General features: G+C 41.7%; 1 protein-coding gene across 3 annotated transcripts in view; it reads right to left on the bottom strand.

Annotated features, from left to right (window-relative positions):
• Window positions 1-706: 706 nt before the first annotated feature.
• The window catches only part of LOC147025072 (L-lactate dehydrogenase-like), a 188,984-nt gene continuing 175,518 nt past the window's right edge, over window positions 707-14,172 (bottom strand). For 2 of the 3 annotated variants that reach the window (XM_085885667.1, XM_085885666.1), the window contains 4 exons: window positions 10,741-10,950; window positions 10,410-10,527; window positions 10,152-10,275; window positions 707-1,224 (listed from right to left, as the gene is read on the bottom strand). In XM_085885667.1, the coding sequence (XP_085741793.1) occupies window positions 1,060-1,224; window positions 10,152-10,275; window positions 10,410-10,527; window positions 10,741-10,950 (617 nt within the window). In that variant the 3' untranslated portion in view covers window positions 707-1,059. The remainder of the gene's footprint in view (window positions 1,225-10,151; window positions 10,276-10,409; window positions 10,528-10,740; window positions 10,951-14,172) is intronic. The other variant, XM_085885668.1, reaches the window with a different exon arrangement.

Genomic DNA, 14,172 nt, shown 5'->3' with positions numbered 1-14,172 from the left:
TACTTTGGAAGAGGTTCAGCCTCACAATCGGCCATGACCTTTCCGAGACCAACCACATAGTAAAGCTGGCCTCCAAAGAGACAGACAGATACTGGGAATCCTCCAGCCACATATTGGAAGCTCAGCATTTGTTACCCTCATCACAGACAGGTCGACAGTCTGTTTTGTACCATTTATTTTCTAGCATTGCTCCCTGACCCTCCCTTTCTACTCCAGGATGCATGCATTCTTCCAAAATCCAAGTTCACTGCCCACATCAACTCTTCTTCCTCACTTCTAAAATATATGGCATTACCTTCCAGAGGTTATTCAGTCTGCCATTCATCCAGGGTGTCAAGCAAGAAGTGCGGTGCCCTTCCCTTCTGGTGTTTCACAGGCACGGCAATAGATCGCGTGCGACGTCCCTCAGGTGGAAATCAAACCGTCGCATAGAGTAGGCAAGCCATCTCCAGAACCTTGGTCAAAATTACAAAATTATTGCTCTAATCTATGGGATACTGCATTAGCTGATGCTCATCCACAGCCTCATACTGCTGCATACAAACGACAACAACCCTCCCCACCCCCAAATTCAGAAAAACAGTTAAAACCAAAAAGTACATTTGCATCACCAAACTTGCTCCAAAACTTTGAACCGAGTGATGAGACAGAGACAAAGAAAACGTCTCTGTCTCATCGGTAATAGAGACAAAGAAAATAAAACATATCACTGCAAGCACCTTTAATGGAGTGTGAAGCTTCATGGTCCATGAGACTACTTGGAATAGAAATTAGGCTCTCACATGTGGAAATGCAAAAAACAGTGCAGCTATCTTCCGGTGGTGAGTGCACAGCTCACAGGGTTTAAAAAAAAATAAAAACAAAAAGGAAAAAAAAGGAAAAGATACGACATCACTGAACTTGAAAGACCCGATTGGACACAACCAATGTCAAGCACTACACGTGATTATACAGCATCGGCCGCGTGTTTAGGTGGAGTGCAGAAAACAGCAGCGTGCGCACACACACACACACACACGAGCTCGCAAGCGAGCGCACAAACAGAGGCACAAAGCTGGTCTAAAACTTCAGGTCTTTTTGCACATCCCAGAGTGAGGTGGCACTCTTTTGCAGCTGTCGCTCTTCTGAAGGCTGCAGATCTTGCTTGATCTGGTTAGTGATGCCATTGATACCAAGAACGCATGGCAGGCTCAGGAACACGTCTTCAGTGACGCCGTGAACGCCCTTGGAGGTGATTAGGAGTAGAATCAGTCGTGATAAAGTTTGCAAAATGAAATCAAAATTCTGCCACAAAGTCCATTTTTAAAAATTTTCTACATTGGTCAGAACCATAAAGAATCAGTGAAACTCAAACCTCTGTTTAAACAAAGTTGGGTAAGGCAAGTGGAATGGGAAACAAATGTATAAAGAACCAATCTCAGCAATATGTAACTCGATAAACTCATTTTGGTGTTTTGGCAAGGGTGTGCATAAGTCACATGTTGTCCACTAAAACAGGCTCACTTTACCTATCAAATCAAATTAAAATGAAATGTCAAAGAAACAACAAGAAATGAAAGCTCCAAAAGTTTAAAGTCCACGTGAACCCGTAACCAAGTGTCCAATCCATCCACGAGCCAACAAGGCAGAGATAGGCATGTTCGGAATTTGTAGAATCTGAGGAGCCCATGCTGAGGTGGAAACAAAAAAAATGTTAACAGTCCAAACAACCTGTACTAAGTAGTGGAAACATTACACGAGTAGGCATCGGGATGCTCCCCAGGGGCAATTTGAAGATCAAACCATGCCCTCCAGGCAGGTCACAATAGGGTTGAATTGGACAGCACTGATGGTCAAATCAATGAGGCCAAACAAACAAACAGATCACAAGACCTAATTACAAAAACAGACATTCAATTAAAACTACAAAATCCAAGAACCAAAACCAAATTGGTAACAATAAATCAGACCAACCAACCTTCAACCTTATCTTAAGTTTTGGAGCCTATTGTAGGCACAATTAATAATACTGGTCAGGTGACAGACTTTCAAAAGGCAGCATGCTCGCTCACGTGATGAAGGGCATCTAATAAATAAATGTGAATGGGAAAACATTTTCTCAAAGATACTCACTGTTGCAGTGGGGGTGGGCGATGGGGATTGGTTGAACTTCCAAGGTCATTTGATCCTCCAGGATTAAAGCCTCATAAGCTTGAAGCACTTCATTTAAAATAGTTTTCCGGTTTAAGCGTGGGCTTAAGGCTTATAAAATAACCGTTTCGTCCGTTGGATGTGAATGCTGTAGAAGAGAACATCAACGCACATTTACTTGAACACAGACCACCATGGTGCAAAGGTAGCAAGCTTACCTCTATGCCATCTTCTCTGGGTTTGACTCCTGACCAAAATACAAACTGTTGGATTGGTGTTTCATCACAAAGTAGCAATATCCTTCCGATAGACGTCAACTTGGGTACATGCCGGCCAGTATTGGTGGATGCTAAGGATCCTATGGTGTCATTTGTGAAGAGTACGAGTCATCACCGGCCCAATGAAAATTACAAATTTGTCAAACATCAGGCCTGGCCATCTAGTTCCTGAAAGACTTGGCCCATAAACTTTCCGCAATGACCCTATAAGAAGGTAGGAATAATTGGGGACGTTACAGAAGTCGACACTTACCTTCACAACAATGTCAACAGAACACAAAGAGTGGCACACAACAAACACACTCCATTTCAGTCATAACAGTTAGTCTCTATTTGCGTTGTTACACACGCACCATCCATCAGGCCCATACTCTGTACAGAGCGTCGGTGCTGCGAAGCAGTTTCTTCAGCTATTGGGCACAACCCTGGACGGGTCACCACTCCGACGGCTCAATCATCCCAGTAAGCTGGTACTCATTTTTCTGACCTCGGTAGGATGACAGGCTGAGCCAACCCCACCTGGTATTAAACAGCCAAGCAGGATTTGAACTCAGGACTTCTGGATCCCAAGCCCACTACCCTAACCATCAAGCCAACACCAGGCATACACATACCCTACATCTCCATAGACCTGATTTTGCTCCACCAACTTGTCTGGAAAGAGAAAAATCCTGCGTGGAATACCTCGAGCCAAGCGTCATAGTTGGTCGACCTCAAGACCCATGGAGGCCATCAAATAATTTGCCAACCGCCACCATCACATCTCATAGTCAAGAAAGGAACGAACATCAATGAGACCAGCAATATGACCGTGATGACTGCTTTGACACACTGTCAGAGGAGGCATTTAAAAGGATGTGGCATGTGTGCACATCTGTGGCGGTGGGGGTCGCACAGATCCATTTGAAGAAAATAGCAAAATGAGGTCGGATTAGGTTCTCAGCCATGATACTGACCAATCGGAACTAAGCCAAGCGAGATGATGATGATCAGGATAGCTGTTATTTAGTACCGAAGGGCTAAAATTCATATCGATGTCACAGGTGTTTGACTTTGTATAGGTACAGCAATAAGAATGAGCAAGTATGGTACAATTACAAGCAAAAAACGATGTGTATGTGTGCGCGTGTGGCACGTCAACACCTCTTCCACAACTCCAAACCCATGAAACCTAGCGGCCCCAAACTTTGCATTCATACCAAGGGAATGACTGAATGAAAAGTAGGTGTCAGGGTAAATATATACACCCCTTTTGAAAACAATTTCAAACATTATCTTAATAAATAAATAATATATTGATAATAATAAAAAACAACAACAAATAAACAAATTAATAAATAAACCAAAGCCAAGACCGGGCAAAGCACGATACTTGCAAAATTCCTAAAACAAATTTCACCTTAAAAATAATTGGGGACACAATTCAATAACCAGATACGCAAATCCTCTTCAAATTAAGTCAATCGGATGAAAATTAATTTGAGAAATTTGCCCCATGTTGACATTGAGGCCTCAAAATAATTGGTGGTTGAATTCAGTAACATGATATGCAAATCCTGTTCAAATTTTGAGTCCATCGGATGGAAATGAGGATTTTAGAAATTTCCACGCATCTTCATCTCAAAAATAATTGGTGGTTGAATTCAGTGACATGATATGCTGTTAGGGTTACTAACTCCTCCACAATTAAAATTGATCAGATGAAAATTGAGGATTTCAGAAAGACTTAATTATTGACCTTTCACCTACATTTACTTTTTGACCTCAAAATCAATATGTTTCTTGCTTATGAACAAATCTACCATTTGATGAAGCTTCGTGAAGATAGGTTTTAAAATGTGACCTGTAGGCGATTGACAAAGACAGACAGACAAGGACGTCGTGCAGAGTACGATACTTGCGAAATCCCTAAAACAAATTTCCTGATAAAAATAATTGGTGGTTTCATTAAATGACCAAATTTGCAAATATTCTTAAAATTTCAAATCGATCAGATGTAGATTGACAATTTCAGAAAAAAAACACCGAAGTTGTTGACCTTTGGCCTATGCTGTCCTTTCGACTTCAAAACAAATCGGCTTCTTCCTTATGACCAACTCTACCATTTGGTGAAGTGTGTCCCATTACTAATCAGCTTGCAAGCACTTGCCAAGTCAGCCGCTCCTTAACCATTTTGTTGGACTGATCAAGCCACTTGTCAAGTTGGTGACGTGTGTGCGCTATAAGCTGCTTGGTTGTTAGTCTGTAAGCCTTAGCAATACACAGAAAAAGTACCTGCCATCACCCTGCACTGGTCCTCTGCTAAACACAACCAAAAATACATCAATCAACCTAAAGTTCAGGGCCCTACCTGCATTGAGCCCACAGTGTCATGTGGTGCCTCGCCCGCTGAAAATGTTATGCAGTTTTTAAAATGCACGACGTCGCTTTTCTCATCTTTTTGTGCAATCTCCGTTCATTATATGACCCATCACTTTGGCAGAGATGCATATAAAACGAGAAGGGCACTCAGTGGAGTGCATCCCTCCGCCACGTAATGCCTGATCCATGAGAACATATGGGGCCAAATACATTTTTGAGATATCATGCTATATATCGTTTTTGGCCCCATCTCTCATTGGTGAAGAATTGGTTAAAAAGTTAAATAATTCTCGTATCCAGATCTGGATTCGTATCTTCACCAAAATCGAATCAATTCGTCCTTGCCACACACCCAACGTGTCCACCAAGTTTAGTCCTAATCCGTCCACAACGTTTTGACATATTGTGCTACATAATCCGTTTCGCCCAATCTCTCAATGGTGAAAAAAAAATCACTAAATAAACAAATAAATAAATAAGTAAATAAAAAACAATGCTCGTAGTTGGATCTGGATCTTCACCAGAATTTAATCAGTTCGTCCTCGTCACACACCCAACCTGTCCACAATTTCATCTGGATCCGTCCACAACTTTGAGATATCCTGCACACAAGCAAACAAATGAAATTGCTCGTTGAGCAAGGAATTGCCGGAATAACTTTGTCATATCTCCATGATCTCTGAAAAAACAAAAACCTGGAAATCAATAGTGCTACTGTTTAATGAGTTATAGCACTTAGTTTGGTCATGATTATAACTTGGAAGTCAATCGGACTTGAAATGGTGTTTTTATCACAATTTGAAAGTTTTGACCCAACCCCCCTGACATTCAACCCCCGACCGCAAAGAAAGGGTGTTGGTGTGACACCCTAATGAGACATATGGTTGGATGCAGAATTGGAAGATGCACATTTTGGATTTGGTTTGAAGTCGATACGACCATTTTAGCAGACGCTATTGCGAAAATAAGAATTTCGGTTTTTCGGTGACTTTGACCTTTGACCGAGATTCACCAAAAACAGCAAGTGTCGAAGTTGGACCATGGCAGACATCTGTACCCAGTTTGGTCATGATCGCTGAAACGGTGTGGCTGCTACAGGGTAAACAAACAGACAGACAGACACAGACAAACAGAATGACACACACAACCAACCAACATAATTGCTGAAATCCGAACGATTCCGGCAATTAACAAGACAGACAAAAATGGATGAAAACAACCTGCTTTCACCTTCGGTGGGGGAGGGAAACAACATCCATCGATCTAGTGTTCGGAGTTATGCCATGTTCAGTCTTGCTGTGAAAAGTATAAATTGACATTTGTGTTCTCTGTGGCTTGATACACTTTTTATTGAATTTCACTAATTTTCCACTTGAGTTCCCCTCTTAAAGCACTGTTAAAAGGTAAACATTTGTGGTTGTTTTCATTTACTTTATACGTGTGAACAGATATTGAACTGCAACGCAACTAGGAACAGGCTGTGGTGCCTTGGTGAGAGCAGTCCAATCACAAGCGCTCATACAGGAGGTGTGTGTGTGTGTGTGTGTGTGTGTGTGTGTGTGTGTGTGTGTGTGTGTGTGTGTGTGTGTGTGTGTGTGTGTGTGTGTGTGTGTGTGTGTGTGTGTGTTAAATAAGCATAACACATCATTCTCTTTGCGAACCCTCACCTTTTTCTCTCCTCTCCTAGTGTACAGCAATGTGTGGTGAGGCATCGTGCTCTCTCTTTCTCCCATGCACCCTCTCCCTTCCGGAATGTACAGCAATGTGTGGTGACGAGTCACACTCCCACCCCCTTCCTCGCACTCCCCCCTTTTTTTTTAAATATCCCCACCAATGAAGCGATGGGTGGTATTTGCTTGTCTGAATAAAATCGCCAGACGTGTAGTTGTCAGCAGAAAGAAAGAAAGACAGAAAGAAACAAACTCGATGTTGCTGATCTATGTCCACAAATGGAATTGCACATGTTGCAATAATATATATGCGTGCGCGCACGCACGCACACACGCACACACGCACGCACACGCACACACACGCACACACACAATGACGTTTCGGGCAACGACGGATCGCATAATTGAATATACGACAGTGATCGCATATACGACGGATCTGCCAGCTCCATTAGGCCTATAATGGAGCTGAAAAATTCCTATCGCCGGGTGATGAAGCCAACGGAGCGCTGCCAGTCGTATAAATACAGCACATAATACTTCATAATGATAATAAACAACGGCAGTGTGGCCCCGTTATAATGCGATCGTTGAGGTCCATAAAATGTCATCACGAAAAAAAACAGGATCGTGCTAAATCGGGATTCAAGGAAATCGGCTTTCAAACTGAACCAATGTTTGCACGTTTACCTTCGAGCAAGTAAATTAGCTTTGAATTGAAGAATTCCGCGAATAAATCGTTGTTGCAGTCGAAATTAAAACACAAATTATTTTCAGTGAAGCTTTTTATGTTGATAAAACAATCACACTGTTCTGAAAATATATATCACAATTGACAGGTGATCGTTTCTTCATTTATAAATTATAACATCAATGCAATGATTACGTATTTATAAAATCCAAACGCTATTTATTCACCTTTCTAAAATCGATGCGAGAGGAGATGCCGCAAACACACATGGCCGTCATGAACAGCACAAAAGTAAAACTAACGCGTCTTCCATCGATCTTGGATGTGTGTTACAATCGCCGACAGCATTCAGTACAGTAACATGCTGTACAGGTTTCGAGCCAAGGAGCAATAGGCAAAACCAGAGAGCCTCGGTGTTTAGGTTTGTGCAAGTATGATGTTCGAAAACGAAAAAAAAAAAAATGTTGTTCGCACAAAGACGACGTTGGTTAACGACGCATTTCTCGGAACGTAACCCCGTCATTAAGTGGCACATGGCATATATATATATATATATATATATATATATATATATATATATATATATATATATATATATATATATATATATATATATATATATATATATATATATATATATATATATATATATATATATATATATATATATATATATATATATATATATATATATATATATATATATATATACATATATATATACATATATATATATATATATACATATATATATATATATACATATACATATATATATATATATATATATACATATATATATATATATATATACATACACATACATACAGTGGGGAGAACAAGTATTTGATACACTGCCGATTTTGCAGGTTTTCCCACTAACAAAGCATGTAGAGGTCTGTAATTTTTATCATAGGTACACTTCAACTGTGAAAGATGGAATCTAAAACAAAAATCCTGAAAATCACATTGTATGATTTTTAAATAATTAATTTGCATTTTATTGCATGAAATAAGTATTTGATCACCGACCAACCAGTAAGAATTCCGGCTCTCACAGACCTGTTAGTTTTGTCTTTAAGAAGCACTCCCATTCTCCACTCATTACCTGTATTAAATGCACCTGTTTGAACTCGTTATCTGCATAAAAGACAGCTGTCCACACTCAATCAATCAGACTCCAACCTCTCCACAATGGGCAAGATCAGAGAGCTGTCTCAGGACATCAGGGACAAAATTGTAGACTTGCACAAGGCTAGGATGGGCTACAGGACAATAGGCAAGCAGCTTTGTGAGAAGGCAACAACTGTTGGCGCAATTATTAGAAAATGGAAGAAGTTCAAGATAACAGTCAATCTCCCTCGGTCTGGGGCTCCATGCAAGATCTCAGCTCGTGGAGCCTCAATGATCATGAGAAAGGTGAGGCATCAGCCCAGAACTACACGGCAGGACCTGGTCAATGACCTGAAGAGAGCTGGGACCACAGTATCAAATAAAACCACAAGTAACACACTACGCCGTCATGGATTAAAATCCTGCAGCGCACGCAAGGTCCCTCTGCTCAAGCCAGCGCAGGTCCAGGCCCGTCTGAAGTTTGCCAATGATCATCTGGATGATCGAGAGGAGGAATGGGAGAAGGTCATGTGGTCTGATGAGACCAGAATAGAGCTTTTTGGTTAAAACTCCACTGGCCGTGTTAGGAGGAAGAAGATGGATAAGTACAATCCCAAGAACACCATCCCAACCGTGAAGCATGGAGGTGGAAACATCATTCTTTGGGGATGCTTTTCTGCAAAGGGGACAGGACGACTGCACTGTATTGAGGGGAGGATGGATGGGGCCATATATCGTGAGATCTTGTCCAACAACCTCCTTCCCTCAACAAGAGCAATGAAGATGGGGCGTGGCTGGGTCTTCCAGCATGACAACGACCCGAAACACACAGCCGGGGCAACCAAGGAGTGGCTCCGTAAGAAGCATCTCACGGTCCTGCAGTGGTCTAGCCAGTCTCCAGACCTGAATCCAACAGAAAATCTTTGGAGGGAACTGAAAGTCTGTGTTGCCCAGCAACAGCCCCGAAACCTGAAGGATCTGGAGAAGATCTGTATGGAGGAGTGGGCCAAAATCCCTGCTGCAGTCTGTGCAAACCTGGTTAAGAACTACAGGAAACATCTGATCTCTGTAATTGCAAACAAAGGTTTCTGTACCAAATATCAAGTTCTGTTTTTCTGATGTATCAAATACTAACTTCATGCAATAAAATGCAAATTAATTACTTAAAAATCATTTTCAGGATTTTTGTTTTCGATTCCGTCTTTCACAGTTGAAGTGTACCTATGATAAAAATTACAGACCTCTACGTGCTTTGTAAGTGGGAAAACCTGCAAAATCGGCAGTGTATCAAATACTTGTTCTCCCCAGTGTGTGTGTGTGTGTGTGTGTGTGTGTGTGTGTGTGTGTGTGTGTGTGTGTGTGTGTGTGTGTGTGTGTGTGTATACACAGGATGGATCCACTCTTGATTGTGATCTGAGTTTTTGGCATCGTGGTTTCAGTTTTTCAGCTTCTACCAGCAATGAACTGTCAACTAATTTAGAGATTTCATTTCTTGAAATCGCTGAAAACGCACGGCTTCATTTTTGGCTGTTCCATTGTAAAAGATATGGTGAAGACTCAGACCACAGCCTGACCAGGACTGGTACGACATGCTCTCCTTGCTAATACTCGCCATATTGTCTCTTGGCCAAATGAGAGCAATACCGAGCAAACGTGATGGGGAAAGGAGGAAAAAAAACAAAAAAAAAAAAAACAAGCAAACAAACAAAATAATAATAATAAAAAACCGTCCCTTCCCAGAGTTGCACTCGACCTATGTCAATGCAAACTGACGAAGGTTCCTACCAGCTTTTGAAGCACAAACACTTTCAAGAAACTGCTCAATATAAATGTGCAATAGATGCAAACACAAGTTATTTACCCAATGTGGGCACTGACGTAATGCAAGCTGGTTTGTATTTGACCGACCTTGACCATCGTGGAAACAGCATGAACACGACGGAGATTCTTCAGAATCGTTTCGGCCAAGTCAGCCACGCTCAGGCCAATAGCCCATGATGTGTAACCTTTCAACTTGATCACCTCGTAGGCACTGTTATGAACATCATACAGACATCACCTAGGGTGTCACCAGAACATTTCCTCTGTGCAGATCACGTGGCTCACAGAATCCTGCAATTAGCTAACAATTGAAAGACGTCAAAGCATTTGTTGACCAGAACATACCTGTCCACCACTTGTTTGTGGATCTCCCTCCAGTTTTCAGTGTCATCATCCTTGCCAAATGATGGGTTCACAGCCTGCAAGTTGACACCAGCCACATTCACACCACTCCACACGGGCACTGCAGTACACAGACAGCGTCAGTCAGTGAAGTCAGGGAATAGGGGGAGGGAGGTGGGAATCTGTTCACAAAAAAAAAAAAGAAAGAAAAAAACGGGAAACCGACAACCCCATTCAGGAAGTACATTTCTAACACCACATTTTCAAACCCCAAACCTTTATTGGGTGAGCATTCATATTACGAGTAAATGTATCAGAAAGTCCTCCAACTCACCACTCGAATCTCCATGCTCGCCAATGACCCAGCCGTGGCAACTTGTCGGATTGATTTGCAGTTTCTCGCCCATGAGGAAACGGAACCTCGCAGAATCCAGGTTTGTGCCACTGCCGATGATGCGGTGCACCGGCAAGCCACTAAGTTTCCAAGCCACAAATGTCAGTACATCAACTGATGGAGAAAAAAAGAAGGGAAGGGAGCGAGGGCCTGAAGCAAGCCTAAAGTCAGATATACATGGGTCTCCACACTTACCACAAGAGCAAAAGCATCAAGTAGGCCCCGGAAATGGTAATTGCACTGAACCACCACAGGCAGTTGGAAGCTCATATAATTGTTTGCAAGTTGGAAAGTCATTGGAGCCAAGCAGAGTATAAAATAGCAAACTGATGACGTTGGAGAACAGAGTGGGCACACGTATTGTCATGAGGAAGGTAGGGGTGTAAGGAACATGCATTGAATGGGGTGGAGGAGTGGTGAATATGCTTCAAATTTGGGAGGAGATGAGGAAGAGCAAGAGGATGAGATGCATCTGCTGAGATGGACAACCTTCCAGGTTTTTTATTTAAAAAAAAATTTAATCTAATTTGTTCCTCTCAAGGTAAGCATTGAACACAAATTTACAGCAGTATTTTGTAAATTTTACTGTACCATGAGGTTTAACTTTTTCTTGATGTGCAATTCATGGACTGGCATATGATTGTGCACTTGCAAGGTTGTGCAGACAGAATATATAGCTTGCATTGAGGTTGGCAGGTCGAACAAAAATAAGTTAAGAAAACAAACAAGCCAACAAATACCCCACAAATGAAAGTGAAACTCAGTCCATTTGATTTGGACTTGGAGGAGCAGGTATGTCCTGTAGGTAAAAGCTTGTATTGATCAGGCTTTTACATAGCCTGCAGCGAAAAGGCTTTGTCATTAGTTCTGTGGACAATGACAAGTCAGTCTTTTTTTTTCTTTTCTTCTTCGATCATGTGGTATCCCTGATGCCCGAGTATCGTCAAAAATTGAAAACGGAGAAACCCAGCACGGAAGGCGTGAAAATTTGGAGCAGCAGTCATTGACAAATTGCAAACATGCTTTGGCACAACAGACCGGAAAGCATTATTCGTCTCTGAATATATATATATATATAAAAATAGATATATATATAAATATATAACCGGGCGTAGTGGCGTGCGCCTGTAATCCGGCTTCTCGGAGGATCGCTCGAGGACGGGGGCTCTGCACTGGGCAGGGTGTAGAGCAGCCCGGAATCATGGCGAAACCCAAATCCTGATCCCTGTGTCGTAAGAGGCGACCAGGGTTGCGTCAGGAAGGGCATCCGGCGTAAAACCTGTGCCAAATCAGTATGCGGATCATAACGGATGATCCGCTGTGGCGACCCCGAACGGGAGCAGCCGAAAGACGAACAACAACACATATATATATATATATATATATATATATATATATATATATATATATATATATATATATATATATATATATATATATATATATATATATATATATATATATATATATATATATATATATATATATATATATATTATGAAGGAAAATAAATTCAGGACCACATTAAACTAAATGAACTGAAATATTAACTGATCGGTGATAAAGAAAGCAAGGGAAGAGTACAAGGAGAAACTGCACAACTGCTTGAGTTCCAATACTTCCAGAGATGCCTGACACTGTATTAAAATATCACAGGCTTTTCAAAAAAAGCAGATTCATTTTCCTGCTCAGAAAACAATTTAAGAATTGCGGATGAACTGGAACAGTCTTTCTGCCACTTTGATATTAATGATCAGAGATAAAAACCAACAAACAAGTATCTGTTCTGTTTGAAACACAAGAGCAGCCTGTCACCATCAACAACAGTGGATGTCAGAACCCAAGCAAGGAAACAGGTCCAGACAGAATCTGTCGCAAGGTGCTGAAAGAATGTGCACAACAACTGGCAGTGCCATTTTCAACATTCTTCCAGAAATCTGTAGACATGTACACAATTCCATCCTGTTGGAAATCAGCAATTATCGCTACGTTCCGAAGAAACTTCAACCAAAACAGATCAACGACTTTCCACCTGTTGGATGGACCTCAGACGTCACAAAATGCTTCGGGAAGATCATTATTAAATATTTGCTCAACTCAAGTCTTAAAATGCATTGACAAATTTAAATTTGCACACAAGCAAAACAAATATGTTCATGATGCAGTTTTGACTTTGGTATGGCCTTCAGCAACATTCAGACATCGCCTCATCCTGAAGCTGCAAAATATCGGTGTTGCATCATCAAATATATATATATATATATATATATATATATATATATATATATATATATATATATATATATATAATAAAATAATATATATATTTAAAAAAATAAAATATTGTTACAGTTGTGGAAATTCACAGAACACCTTTCAGGTTTCCCAGAGATCAGTTATGTCGATAAGTGTGTGTTCAGATTAGATTTCCCCACCGATGTCAAAAGGGCAATTATTCGTGTAACCGGGCTGTGATCTTTGAGTCAGCCATTATTCTTTTGCTATCTTTATTTTGGAACAACCGCATCTCAACAACCACAACAGCATCTCCTCACCACCTTCTCCAAAACGCCAACCACACCACTACTTCAACAACCACAACCGCATCTCAACAACCACAACCACCTTCTCCACAACCGCCAACATCCCTACAGACAACGGCCTCCTCAACGAATAACATCTCCGCCAACCAACGCGATGAATTCTCAACAAATAAAGAAAACGAAAGCAACGGTAAAAAAAGAACCCAATTCACCGAAGAAAAACAACACTTCTTGGAATATTCCCTCAGAACTAGTAAACAGAAGTGACGGTTGAACCAACAACCACAGAGACAAGCCGAGCTCTGCTGGAATTTTCCCCCGCGTGCCGGGAAGGGAGGGGCGAAGCTCCGTGATGATAAAAAGGGCGCGTTGAGACGCCGACGAGCAGTTGATTTGGGGAGAGGAGACGCCGACCAGCAGTGGAGAGGAGTCGCCAGCAGTGGAGTCTGGAGTCTTGAGTCTGGAGTCTGAGAAAGCGGTGAGGAGGGAGTTGGCAGCTGGCGGTTCGCGAGTGAGAGAGTCTCTCTCCTTGCTCTCTCTCTCTCTCTCCTTGGTCGACGGAGGCGCTGGTGGAGTCGAGAGTGGAGTTAGGAGCTGGTGGAGTCCAGTCGGGTGGTGAAGAAACATCGAGGGTCGCCCAGCGAGTCACCACGAGGGTGGCAGGTAACCAGCATGGTCTCACGGAGCTCCTTCGGTATCCAAAGCTCCGTGAACATTAAAGGCCTACGGGTCCTGTTGTGCCCTTTCCTTTCCTGGGGTTTTCTTTGTATGAAAGTTGTGGCGCCGTGTCCGCTAAGTAGAATTGTGGTTAAGTGATTATGTATATAAT

This window comes from Eptatretus burgeri, chromosome 6, assembly GCF_056783735.1.
Source record: "Eptatretus burgeri isolate ZD-2024b chromosome 6, Ebu_testis_v1, whole genome shotgun sequence".
NCBI classification, from domain to species: domain Eukaryota; kingdom Metazoa; phylum Chordata; class Myxini; order Myxiniformes; family Myxinidae; genus Eptatretus; species Eptatretus burgeri.
Note: the sequence above shows the minus strand (reverse complement) of the source record. Positions and strands in the feature narration are given on the sequence as shown.